This window comes from Anabrus simplex, chromosome 7 (genome assembly GCF_040414725.1).
Source record: "Anabrus simplex isolate iqAnaSimp1 chromosome 7, ASM4041472v1, whole genome shotgun sequence".
NCBI classification, from domain to species: domain Eukaryota; kingdom Metazoa; phylum Arthropoda; class Insecta; order Orthoptera; family Tettigoniidae; genus Anabrus; species Anabrus simplex.
Window position 1 is genome coordinate 194,555,350 of NC_090271.1, and position 14,044 is coordinate 194,569,393.

The following is a 14,044-nucleotide window of genomic DNA, read 5'->3' on the forward strand; positions in this document are numbered from 1 at the left end:
TGTTTAAGGATGATTGCCTTTTATACAGTATATTATCTTAAGGCAAAAACCACCGAATGAGTTGGCTATTCGGTATGGATCTTGTAGTTGTAAGCTTGTATTTCAGACGATGGTGGGTTCGGACCTCATCATCTCCTGTGGGTGAAAAGTGACTAAGTCCAGTAACCTCCAGAGGGAGCGTGTGTTTGTGACCAGAGTACCCGTAGCTGAGTCTATCATTGCTTCCACTTTTGCTTAGCCGGGCTGAGTGGCTCAGACGGTTAAGGCGCTGGCCTTCTAACCCCAACTTGGCAGGTTCGATCCTGGCTCAGTCCGGTGGTATTTGAAGGTGCTCAAATACGACAGCCCCGTGTCGGTAGATTTACTGGCACGTAAAAGAACTCCTGCGGGACTAAATTCCGGCACCTCGGCGTCTCCGAAGACCTTAAAAAGTAGTTAGTGGGACGTAAAGCAAATAACATTATTATTATTATTATTATTATTACCACTTTTGCCAGCCTTCTCGGTTTCATCTTTACTATCCGATCTCTCTTGATCAAGGGGCTGCCTGGCCGAGGTGGTAAAGGCGTGCTCGGTTCGACCGGAAGGACGTGGGTTCGAATCCCCGTCAGAAAGTCGTAAAATTTAAGAAACGAGATTTCCACTTCCGTAGGTGCATATGGCGTGCCGCGGTTAACAATGGTGGATGCCTTTACCTTCCACTCCTCCAAGGGCCTTCATGGCCTGTACGGGGGTGACTGTCTTTTGTCTTTTTTGTCTTTGTATCTCTTGATCAATTCGTGTTCTTTTCCGACCCCGGCGGTATTAGGTTCAGGGTGTTTAGAGGAGTCTTTCGAGTTCATGCTCTTCGTGGTCCTTTCATTCTTTTGCCGACATCCTTATTCTTCGCACAATCGGCACTTTTCTGTTGTTTTCCTCCGAATTGTGTTCAGAGGGGATGGTTGTCTAGCTGTAATACCACTTCAAATAATAATAACTACTATCACGGACCTCACTACCGGCAGCTGTGAAGATGGTTTACCGTAGTTTACCTCCTGGCAGATGTTGAGGTTGTGTCTTAATTAAAGCCACGTTCGCTCCCTACCCTGCCCTACAAGGTTTCTTTTTTACATAACGCCGACATAGATACAGTAGGTCTTACGGCGACGCTGGGAGAGGAAAGGGCTAGGAGTGGGAAGGAAGCAGCCGTGGCCTTAATTATAGTACAGCCCCAGCATTTACCTGGTGTGAAAATGAGTAACCACGGAAAACCATCTTCAAGGATGCCTGCCGACAGTGGAGTTTGAACCTAATATCTTCCGAATGCAAGCTCACAGCTGCGTGCCCCTAACCGCACGGCCAACTCGCTCGGTTACCTTGTCCTAGCACTCCCTATTAGAATGTCGTCGAAAACCTGAGCATGTGTTAGTGCTACATTAAATACTAGCAGAAAAACAAGGAATCACCAACATGACCATCTGTTACAACTTGTTCTCGAGATAAAAATACAAATGATAAAAGTATTATTTTTGTAATGTTTACAGGTGATCCTAAGCTAAAATTCCGGGATGACGACGAATTCCTTATCCGATTCCTGCGGCCAACGAAGTTTTACCCAGAGAGTGCGTTCGCCTTGGTAAGTAAACACTGATGTATTTGGCAGCTTTCATTTTTTCTGACAGACTATACCAGGGCGCCATCATATCTCTATTTGTTATAATTTTCAAGTTGGAGGTAACTAGTGTAGCCCCTAATCCTAGCTTTATTAACAGGAGGTGCTCTAATACCGCTGCCAACAGGACATAACTGAAATAATGGGGTTATGTTTTCGATATTTAAAATTTAACACGAGGGATGGAACGGGATGCACTCAGAATCCCGTGAATACAGATGAAACACCGGACCCCATGAAATCTCCGAAGTTAAGCAACATTGGGAGTGGTCAAGATTTGGATGGGTTGCCTCGCGCTGTTGGTGGGGCGTAAGGGAATGGAGGAGCAAAAGGAACTGGCCACCCTACCGTACGTAAACTCCGGCTCAGGCACACCTTTGCGGAGGTTCGGACCTGCCTTCGGGCAGAATACACCCTTACCTACCAGATCGACGTATTGAATCAAACCCCATTCAGTTTACGGACAGTCATTCTCTCCTGATTCGGCGGCCAATCCCCTCAGAATCAGTGGGGATCGCATCATAATACCGCTGTCAAACCGTATCCTGGAGCTTTCCGTAATGCTGAAGTGAGGAAACAGCAGGAAATCACTTGGAAGACAGCCAAGAATTACGATTCTGTCCCACCTCTACTCAAGTGCCTTCATGAGGCTGAGTGTATTCCGTTCCCTGATTCTGGTAGAGTTGCGAATTGGAACTACGGTCTTCGGGACCGGATTCTCAACAAGTAGGCCTACCCCGACACCACGAAGGTAGCTAATGCGATTACAAAAGTAAACCAAAACAAATCCCATGTTGCTACAACCCTGAGGGGCTTCACCTATCGAGCGACCATTGCTCAGCCTGAAGGTTAGCAGATTACGAGGTAACGTGTGGTCAGTACGTTGGCTTTCCAGACCGGGGCCATTATTTCACCGACGGACAGCGCCTCAACTTCCTTGATATAAGCTGAATGGGCCATAAATCAGCCCTCAGACCCAGATAAAAATTCCTGACCTCACGAGGAATTGAACCTGGGATCTTCGGGTGAGAGGCAGGTTCGCTAACTCTAGACCACGTGGCAGCAATGTGTTTATAATCATGATACTATTTTTTGGTCGTACTAACACGCTGAAGGTTTTCGGCGACGCAAGGAAGCGGGTATGACCTTTAAGGTACAGCCTTTCCTGGTGTGAAAATGGGAAACCACGGAAAACCAACTTCAGAGCTGCCGAAGTTGGGTTTCGAACCTACCACCTCCCGAATGTAAGCTAAGAGCTACGTGACCCTATCCACACAGCCATCTCGCTCGGTATAATATAATTTATTTACTATTCCAAACTCAGTCTAGTTTATGGAAATTTAAATGCTGAATTACACGTTGGTTGAAAACAATGGAATTCTCGTGTAAAGACAGTAATCATTCACCACCCCACAACTCTATCCCCTCAATGTCGTGTCTTTCCGTCGTCAGGTCCGATTATACCGTGAGTTCCAGCACCATTATCACTAGAAGTGTCTAACTTCGTAGTGTAATGTTTAGTGCTATTAGCTACCGTCCCCCGAGGGCCCGGGTTCGATTCATGGTACTGCCAAATTGCTAAGATTGGTAGGAGGGCTATAATGCGTGCATCCATATCACTTCCATAGAGGGTGTGCTTGAGGAGCGCTGCAGCACCTCGGGACTAAGACACGAATCACAAAAAGTAAAATATACACTGAAAAGTTGTAAGAAAGACGAAAAAAGTTTCCCTGGAATTACTTCATAAAGGTTTCGACACACCACTTGTCGATGCAACACGGCACCGTACATTATTTAGAATCTCGCTTATTTAGAATGCGCTCCACGAACTATCGATTTCAAGATTCTGTGCGTCACATAACAGTACAATTGTAGCTAATTAATTGTAGAGCCTTGTCAAGCTTGGGTATATGTTTACTCTCCAGGATCGGTTTTTCCCTCGGACTCAGCGAGGGATCCCACCCCTATCGCCTCAAGGGCAGTGTCCTGGAGCTTCAGACTCTGGGTCGGTGATAAAACTGGGGAGGAGGACCAGTACCTTGTCCAGGCAGCCTCACCTGCTATGCTAAACAGGGGCCTTGCGGGGGATGGAAATAATGGAAGGGATAGACAAGGAAGAGGGAAGGAAGCGGCCGTGGCCTTAAGTTAGGTACCATTCCGGCATTTGCCTGGAGGAGAATTGGGAAACCACGATAAATCACTGCCAGGATGACTGAGGTGGGAATTGAACCCACCTCTACTCAGTTGAGCTCCCGAGGCTGAGTGGACCCCGTTCCAGCCCTCGTACCACTTTTCAAATTTCGTGGCAGAGCCGGTAATCGAACCCAGACCTCCGGGGTTGGCAGCTAATCACACTAACCACTACACCACAGAGGCGGACTTGGGTACGGATACTTAAGAAAATATATTTACAATCGTCTGATGGGGAAAATGCGGTCATCAGCGCCATACTCTTAGTCTTTTCGCGGCCGTCTCTGTTAACGTGATATCTGTATGAGCTTAATTAAACTACTGATCCTTTTGAAATTCTTCTCCATAGTAGTCTATAAGGGTTGTTCAATTGAAACGTAGATTGATGTCTACAAACTTAGACTGTATGTATTACACAACATACACTTTATCAAAACGACCACATATTGGTGATTGAGAGAGACTGTACAGTAGATAATCAGCCCCAAATTTCAGGGTAATGTCCCAACTTTGAACAAATTTCTCTATACCCTCCAGTCACCAATCAATCACCACTGATCTACATTTAGGTCAGGCATTCAGGTGACAGATTCCCTGTCAGTTGTTTACCTAATCTTTTCTTCATTTCAAAGAAGTTGGAAATTTATCGAATACCTCCATTGGTAAATTCATATAAACGAATATTTGCCCCCATTTATTCTCTGAAATTCCAACTTAATCTTCATCCTGTGACCTCTCTTACTTTTAAAACCACCACTCAAACTTATTCGTCTACTCATGTTATTCCCAGCAATCTCCCAACGACAGCTCCGAACATAGGCTTTCTGCGTAGTCAAGCAGCTCGTCTCCTTTCTTCCAAGGCACCACAATGAAAGACACTGGCTGCTGATTGGACCACTCTTCCACAGCAACAAGAAGCACTTGATCGGTGGCGAAACGCTTACTCTTCAGGGATTCCTTCAGAAGACCACATACATCACTGCTACACGGGGATAGATCTTTGCTATAAGGCGGCTGATCCAGAAGACCGCAGTGAAACCAACGCCGACTGTCCATTATTGCATTGACAGCTTGTTGACGTGCATTACTTGGAACACAACCTCACTTCTTACCAGTTTCCCCGATCTTCTTTGGACAAGAATTGAATCATGTCACGTGATCATTTGCAGGTAACAATAAATACGAATCTGGATTCAAAATTTGACCAGAGGCGTCATTCAAATTGGGGTCACGGGTCTTCGGAGAGAAAGAAAAAGTCATGTGACTTTTTTATGTAACCCAAAAAGTATTATATTACGCATAGTGTACAGGAATGGTTTCTATCTACACTGACTGACAGAGCAAATGCAACACCAAGAAGGAGTGGTTCGAAAGGGATGAAAGTTGGGAAAAAAACAGAGACGGCACGGACGAATAATTGATGTTTATTTCAAACCGATATGCAGGTTACACAATGCGCACGGCATCGACTCAGTAGGATGTAGGACCACCGCGAGCGGCGATGCACGCAGAAACACGTCGAGGTACAGAGTCAATAAGAGTGCGGATGGTGTCCTGAGTGATGGTTCTCCATTCTCTGTCAACCATTTGCCACAGTTGGTCGTCCGTACGAGGCTGGGGCAGAGTTTGCAAACGGCGTCCAATGAGATCCCACACGTGTTCGATTGGTGAGAGATCCGGAGAGTACGCTGGCCACGGAAGCATCTGTACACCTCGTAGAGCCTGTTGGGATATGCGAGCAGTGTGTGGGCGGGCATTATCCTGCTGAAACAGAGCATTGGGCAGCCCCTGAAGGTACGGGAGTGCCACCGGCCGCAGCACATGCTGCAAGTAGCGGTGGGCATTTAACGTGCCTTGAATACGCACTAGAGGTGACGTGGAATCATACGCAATAGCGCCCCAAACCATGATGCCGCGTTGTCTAGCGGTAGGACGCTCCACAGTTACTGCCGAATTTGACCTTTCTCCACGCCGACGCCACACTCGTCTGCGGTGACTATCACTGACAGAACAGAAGCGTGACTCATCGGAGAACACGACGTTCCGCCATTCCCTCATCCAAGTCGCTCTAGCCCGGCACCATGCCAGGCGTGCACGTCTATGCTGTGAAGTCAATGGTAGTCTTCTGAGCGGACGCTGGGAGTGCAGGCCTCCTTCAACCAATCGACGGGAAATTGTTCTGGTCGATATTGGAACAGCCAGGGTGTCTTGCACATGCTGAAGAATGGTGGTTGACGTGGCGTGCGGGGCTGCCACCGCTTGGCGGCGGATGCGCCGATCCTCGCGTGCTGACGTCACTCGGGCTGCGCCTGGACCCCTCGCACGTGCCACATGTCCCTGCGCCAACCATCTTCGCCACAGGCGCTGCACCGTGGACACATCCCTATGGGTATCGGCTGCGATTTGACGAAGCGACCAACCTGCCCTTCTCAGCCCGATCACCATACCCCTCGTAAAGTCGTCTGTCTGCTGGAAATGCCTCCGTTGACGGCGGCCTGGCATTCTTAGCTATACACGTGTCCTGTGGCACACGACAACACGTTCTACAATGACTGTCGGCTGAGAAATCACGGTACGAAGTGGGCCATTCGCCAACGCCGTGTCCCATTTATCGTTCGCTACGTGCGCAGCACAGCGGCGCATTTCACATCATGAGCATACCTCAGTGACGTCAGTCTACCCTGCAATTGGCATAAAGTTCTGACCACTCCTTCTTGGTGTTGCATTTGCTCTGTCAGTCAGTGTATATAAAATAAGAGTTTTGTCTGTACATTGCTCAGAATTTGAAAAGAATGGTATTTCTGTATCGGTCATGTCCACAGTAACAAGGAAATGCATTTTTTCTTTTCCGTAATTTCTGTCTGTCTGTCTGTCTGTCTGTCTGTCTGTCTGTCTGTCTGTCTATCTGTCTGTCTGTCTGTCTGTCTGTATGTACACGCATCACGAGAAAACGGCTGAAGAGAAGTTAATGAAAATCGGTATGTAGTGTCCGGGAATAAGTCGCTACAATCTAGGTCGTAAATAATCTTATTCACGCTGAGAGAAATGGTAGTTTAGGGGAAGGCCTAAAATTTGATTCTCAAATATTTCTGTTATGAGTGATCCCATCGTAATGAAAATCGGTATGCAAAGTCAGGAAATAAGTCCCTACAATCTAAGTCATAAATAATCTTATTCGCGCTGAAAGAAATGGTAGTTTAGGGAAAGGTGTAGACTTAATATATCGAATTTTTATGTTATTAGTGGTCCTATCTTAATGAGAATCGGTATTCAAAGTCGACAAATAAGTCGCTACAATCTACATCATAAATAATTTTATTCACACTGAGTGGAATGGTAGTTTAGGGGAAGTCCGAAAATGTAATTCTCAAATATTTGTGTTATTAGTGGTTCTATCGACAAATACTATATTACCAAAGGTATCTAGTATTAAATTTTCGATCATTTATATCTTATAATACATTTTACCGTATCGGCTATGATAACAGAGATATTCATGAATTTGGATTTTTGTTGCTAAGTCCAAATCAGCGCCAAGTCACGAGAAAATGGGTAAACAGAATTTAATGAAAATCGTTATGTAAAGCCGGGGGATAAGGAATTACAGTCTACGCTATAAATAATTTCTTAAGACGCCCTAATATCACAGAGTCGAAAGAAAACTAATGTAAATGTGAAGGCCTACAATACAGAAAGCTCTATAATAATATACAACAACAATAACATTACATCGACCATTGTTTGTTGTGATGTGCTTTGTGTCTTCTGTTGTCAGTCATGTCCGGTAGATGGGATTACTGCTGTATACCGAGTATTTTTTTAAAATTTGCTTTACGTCGCACCGACACAGATAGGTATTATGGCGACGATGGGATAGGAAAGGGCTAGGAGTAGAAAGGAAGCGGCCCTGGCGTTAATTACGGTGATGCCTGATGTGAAAATGGGAGACCACGTAAAACCATCTTCAGGGGTGTCGACAGTGGTTTTCGAACCCACTACCTCCCGGATGCAAAACTCACAGTTGCGCGCCCCTAACCGCACTGCCAACTCGCCCGGTCGTTCCGAGTATAACAGCCTGCCTGAATATTGAAGGGAAATAGCTGGGGAGTTAACTTTCTTCTTAAGCATGCCATTCCTCTGGTTCATAAATTTTCTGATACTACTGCTGCGTAACAAACTGGTTCATGACAGCATTAGAGCTGTTCAATCCCTACCCTGAGCCCCTGATTGGAATGAGCAGTGTGTATATTTAACGGGGCAATGGCAGAGGAGTGTTCACTGTCTGCGGCGCCTGGTCAATCCAGCACTGGAAGTTTGGACTGTTAGATCGGCGTCGTAGTACTGTTTGTTAAAAGTGAGAAAATGTGCGGTTTTTCATTTGAGCGAGTATTTTATATGATAACATTGCTTTTAATCCCTACATTCCTACTGACGTTTTTGTAATGGCCTAAGTTAACTGTAGTTACGAAAACCACAAAGACAATCTTTCTGAGAATTCCGTAGCGAAACACGGGTACATCAGCTAGTATTATTATAAAGTGGAAGGATGAAAACACAAGATGCAAGTGCGATAGCTCCCGTCATAAAAATATAAACAGTCTTGTGACTGAAAATTGACAAATGTTGGCATACTTTACATAATACCGAGCAAGTGGTTGCACGATTAGGGTCACGTAGCTATCAGCTTACATTCGTGTGATTGTGGGTTCGAATCCCGCTGTCGGTAACCCTGAATATGGTTTTCCGTGGTTTCCCATTTTTCTTTCTGAATCTGTTTACCCTCCAGGGTCGGTTTTTCCCTCAGACTCTGCGAGGGATCCCACCTCTACCGCCTTAAGGGCAGTGTCCTGGAGCGCGAGACTTTGGGTCGTGGGATACAACTGGGGAGGAGGACCAGTACCTCGCCCAGGCTGCCTCGCCTGCTATGCTGAACAGGAACCTTGCGGGGGAAGGGAGGATTGGAAGGGATAGATAAGGAAGAGGGAAGGAAGCGGCCGTGGCCTTAAGTTAGGTACCATCCCGGCATTTGGCTGGATAAGTGGGAAACACTAAAAGCCACTTCCAGGATGGCTGAGGTGGGAATTGAACCCACCTATACTCAGTTGACCTCCCGAGGTTGAGTGGACCCCGTTCCAGCCCCCGTATCGCTTTTCTTCAATTCGTGGCAGAGCCGGAAATCGAATCCTGGCCTCTGGGGATGGCGGCTAATCACACTAACAACTACACCACAGAGGCGGACGGTTTCCCATTTTTACACAAGGCAAATGCTGGGGTGGTAGCTTGATTAAGGCCGCGGTTATTTTACATAAGGCAATTAATATTACTTGGTGTTAATTTAATTGATATTATTTCTGTATTTACAACGTAGCAGTCGTAATGTAAGCACGTAATGATGTAAGCGCTACAATTGGAGACCAAAAAACCGTTAAAGAGTAGTTAGTTGGATGTAAAGCACATTCGGTTCAGAGGTCTCGGGTTCGATTCCCGGCCGGGTCGGGGATTTTAACCTTCATTGCTTAATTCCAATGGCCCGGGGGCTGGGTGTTTGTGCTATCCCCAACATCCCTGCAATTCACACACCACACATAACACTATCCTCCACCGCAATAACACGCAATTACCTACACAGGGCAGATGCCGCCCACCCTAGTCGGAGGGTCTGCCTTACAAGGGCTGAACTCAGCTAGAAATAGCCACACGAAATTATTATTATTATTATTATTATTATTATTAGACCGAGATGTTATTACACCACCAAATATCTCTTCAATTGTTCTCTGTTAGGCTGAGTAGGCCTCCAATAGCCCTGAAATTTCGGTAAAAATTCTCGGCCGAGAATCATGCCTGGGTCCTCCTGATACTCGCTACCCGTAGAACGCAGGATCGGATTATTGCTTTAAAGGGAAGAAAAATTGTATACCGGTAATTGCCACATAGTAACATACAGTAGTATTCTGTAAAATAGACGCTATCTGCATTCGATTCTGATGAGTCTGTATTCTTAACTGCTTATCACTTCTATCAATTAGTGGATACGTTATCTTATGTTTGTTCAACTCATTAGTTAAGACTTTTTTGAACGGTCGTGTAAATTAATCTGGGTTAAGTGGTATGACGAGAGAGATAACACCTTCCTCTTCGCCCAGGTACGTGTTAAGAAAGAGCAAAGAAGGTCACCTTGTTGTTGTAATTGTGATGTTTACGAGCTGTTGGTATCCTCCCACTATATTTCACCTCATATCAGTAGACTAACAGAACTCAGTGTAGATAGCGTTCATTTGGAATGCAGGATCGTGTAAAGTTACATCGGCACGAACAGTGCTGTAGTTAAGTCGGTGCAGCCCGGTACCGGCATAAATAAAAAACTTGCGTTTATCGTACCGGCAAAACAATATACAGCGTGATTCAACTGCCCCTTCCAATGTAGTTTTATGCAACCCACAATATTCATTCCGTCCTGAAAACATCTGCCCTGCCGGTATGCCCGGACAACACAAACGGATATCTTGGTATTTACCGCCTCACCATAATAGGGCGCCGTAATGTTATAGTCGTATTAAACACAGGAAGACATGCATGTGCCTTCTAAATCATATGAACCTGACACGCCGGCGAAACACTAAATTGATACTGTGACCGCAGTAAACCTAATACTTGCTATAAGCTGCGCAGTGTGCCGTACGGGACCGTAGTGTAGGTGGTAAAAGCCTTGCGAGCGGGCTTGCATATCAGCCGGGATGTGCGAGTCCGGGACGTTGATTATAACATTTTGAAATATTTGTTTAATACGTACCGCAAGCAATGTAAGTTCAATACCCGATTTCATGCAAATTGTGTGTGAATGAATGTGTTTGTAACCCTAAGAAGGGCCGATTGGTTAGCAGGCCGGACACATATAGACCGGAAATAATAGAAACACAACTGCCCTGACAATGTTTTATTGCAGCAAATGCTCGGTGTGATGACCGTTTTGGTTTATGCACATTCGGGCCAGGTGTCCAATAGATCTTCTTGCGCGCTGAAGCATTCCAGGTGAATTTGCTTGGCGGGCGTTCATGATGAGTTGCCGAAGATGGTCGGGGTTTTCCGGCGCTTGAGTGTAAACGAGGCCTTCTCGTCCTATCCATTTCCCTGGCAGTTCCTCGTTCAGATGGTTACGAATGGGCAAAGTCGAATGTGGTGGAGCTCCATCCTGTTGTAACCACATCGTCAAACGAAAGTGCAAGGGCACATCCTCCAGCAGCTGTGGGAGTTCCTGACACAGAAGGTGCAGGTAGCGTGGCCCCGTCCAATGGCCCTCAAAGAAATAAGGTCCAATCAGGCGATCCCCCAAGATTCCACACCAAAAATTCACTCCCCATCGTACTTGATGGGCCGCCTGTCGCACCCAGTGAGGATTGGCCGGACTCCAATAGTGCATGTTGTGGCGATTGACGTTCCCATTATTGTGGAACAAGATATGCAATACGAATGATGCATCATTGCCCATCCTCCCTAATAGCCACCGACAGAACTCCATTCGAAATTCGAAATCCCGCCCATGGAGCTCTTGGGGTAGCTCAAGATGGTATGGGTGAAATCTATGTTCATGCAGTATTCGCCAGACGGACGGCTGGCTGGTGTTCACCTGTCGTGCAATCGCCCTTGTACTGATGTGTGGATTATTACGAGCTGCCTCCAGAACGGCCTCTTCTGTTTCACTCGATGTAACGGGTCAATCGCGGACTGGTGGCTGGTTAGAAATCACGCCAGTTGTCCTTAGGCTTCTTTCAACATGGCGGAATATCGTAGCAGCCGGGTGTCGCCTGTCGAGATACCGTTCCTGGTACAGACGTAGTGCCTCGCACGCGATTTGTCTTGCTTCCACATAAATGAGGAGCATGTCAATGTATTCCTTTGTGGAAAACATACTGAATGACATCAGAGATTACGGTACTTTCCGACACTAACCAGCGAAGTGTGCACAGGGCACAAGATGAATAACAGCGCCATTCTGCTGTTTCATTGTAACAAACGTGGGCCTGTGTTTACGTATTCAAACATCATACCAAAGCAAAAATATTTCAACAATGCAGGACTCGAACCGCCGTTGGCACATTCCGTCGATTGCTAGGCGAACCACATCCGCTACACCACCGAAAACACGCTGGCAGTACGACGAAAGCAGAGTACATCCGCCATGTGGTTCGGTGTTTAAGACTAATTACTCCACTGTGAGCTAGTTTTATGCACTGACTCCCCTCTTCGTTACACCCGGTCACGAGGCACGACACATTAACATATTTCGTTCGTAATCTGTTTTCCCTCCAGGGTCGGTTTTTCTCTCAGACTCAGCGAGGGATCCCACGTCTACCGCCTCAAGGGCAGTGTCCTGGAGCTTCAGACTCTGGGTCAGGGATACAACTGGGGGGGATGACCAGTACCTCGCCCAGGCGGCCTCACCTGCTATGCTGAACAGGGGCCTTGTTGGGGGGATGGGAAGTTTGGAAAGAATAGACAAGGAAGGGGGAAGGAAGCGGCCGTGGCCTTAAGTTAGGTACCATCACGGCATTTGCCTGGAGGATAAGTGGGAAACCACGGAAAACCACTTCCAGGATGGCTGAGGAGGGAATCAAACCCCACTCTACTCAGTTGACCTCCCGAGGCTGAGTGGACCCTGTTCCAGCCCTCGTACCACTTTTCAAATTTCGTGGCAGAGCCGGGAATCGAACCGGGCATCTGGGGGTGGCAGCTAATCACACTAACCACTACACCACAGAGGCGGATCAATATTAATATAGTTACATGGCAAAAGGATGTTGCTACATGATTTCAAGGCGTCATGTTTTGCGAACGGTTGATTAACATTTCGCTATGGTTCAGAAACATGTGCAAAATGTGCACACTGAACATTAGTTCTATACAGTACGCCTAAAGGGGAATAGCACCCCTATAAACATGAGCACGTTAGTTGGGCTGCAGCAAACGATATTGGAAGGGGCTGCTGAATCACACTGTATTATGTGCGGCCTTTCGGCCTTGTCATATAACGTATATGTGTAATGGTCTTTCGGCTTTGTCAAATAACATAATTATAATAATTTTATTTTTTACATTATGTACAGAGCTCCAGGACACTGCCCTTGAGGCGGTAGAGGTGGGATCCCTCGCTGTGTCCGAGGGAAAAGCCAACCCTGGAGGGTAAACAGATGATGATGATGACATTATGTACAGTTTCAGGCCATTTTTAAATATTTTTTTTACGTCACACCGACACAGATAGGTCTTATGGCGACGAAGGGATACGAAAGACTTAGGAGTGGGAAGGAAGCGGCTGTGGCCTTAATTAAGGTATAGCCCCAGCATTTGCCTGGTGTGAAAATGGGAAACCACGGAAAACCATCTTCAGGGCTGCCGTCAGTGGGACTGGATGCAATCTGACAGCTGCGTGACACTAACCGCACGGCCAACTCGCCCGATAGTTTAAGGCCATTCCTGTCCCTGAATGATAGACGATTTTTGTTTAAACTTTGTAATACTGGTACGAAGCACACTGCAACCTCAATATTTTTTCGTTTGGGTCGGCTGATCTGTAGTATTTCTGTAAAATTTCCAAGTAATGAAGCCTCTTCTTGTACTCGTACTTGCTGTTGTATACAGTTCCGGTTTTGCTTTACTCCGGATGGCACTGTACGCATCAGTCTGTACGTTCTATGTGGCTTCATTGAAAGCATGAATGTTCGGATGGGAGTGATTAAAATGTTTTCTGAATTTTGCGTGAAAGGATTCGCAGGCATTTGTTGTGCGCTCGGATGATAATGTTGTTGATGCTCACATATCTGGAGGGAACATAGAACTGTTGTAAATGTAATTTTCTATTAAATTGTCAACAAACCTATCAACTTTGTGAGATGAGGGTTCAGTTGGCTCAAGTTCTTCCACATAGGCGTCTCCTACTTTCTCATGACTCAACGAACTTAGCCTAAAAATCACAGTGGGTGGGGGCGGTAGAATAACACCCACGGTATCCCCTTCCTGTCGTAAAAGGCGACTAAAAGGGGCCTCAGAGGCTCTGAACTTTGGAGCGTGGGTTGGGGACCACGGGGCCCTCAGCTGAGTCCTGGCATTGCTTCCAATTAGTTGTGCCAGGCTCCTCACGTTCATCTATCCTACCCGACCTCTCTTGGTCAACTCTTGTTCTTTTCCGACTCCGACGCTATTAGG

The 14,044-nt window shown here is 46.4% G+C and overlaps 1 protein-coding gene across 2 annotated transcripts in view; it reads left to right on the forward strand.

Moving 5' to 3' along the window:
* Nucleotides 1–14,044, forward strand: part of LOC137496888 (retinaldehyde-binding protein 1-like) — a 148,293-nt gene that overhangs the window by 28,842 nt on the left and 105,407 nt on the right. For both annotated transcript variants that reach the window (XM_068228519.1, XM_068228520.1), the window contains exon 3: nucleotides 1,524–1,615. In XM_068228519.1, the coding sequence (XP_068084620.1) occupies nucleotides 1,524–1,615 (92 nt within the window). The remainder of the gene's footprint in view (nucleotides 1–1,523; nucleotides 1,616–14,044) is intronic.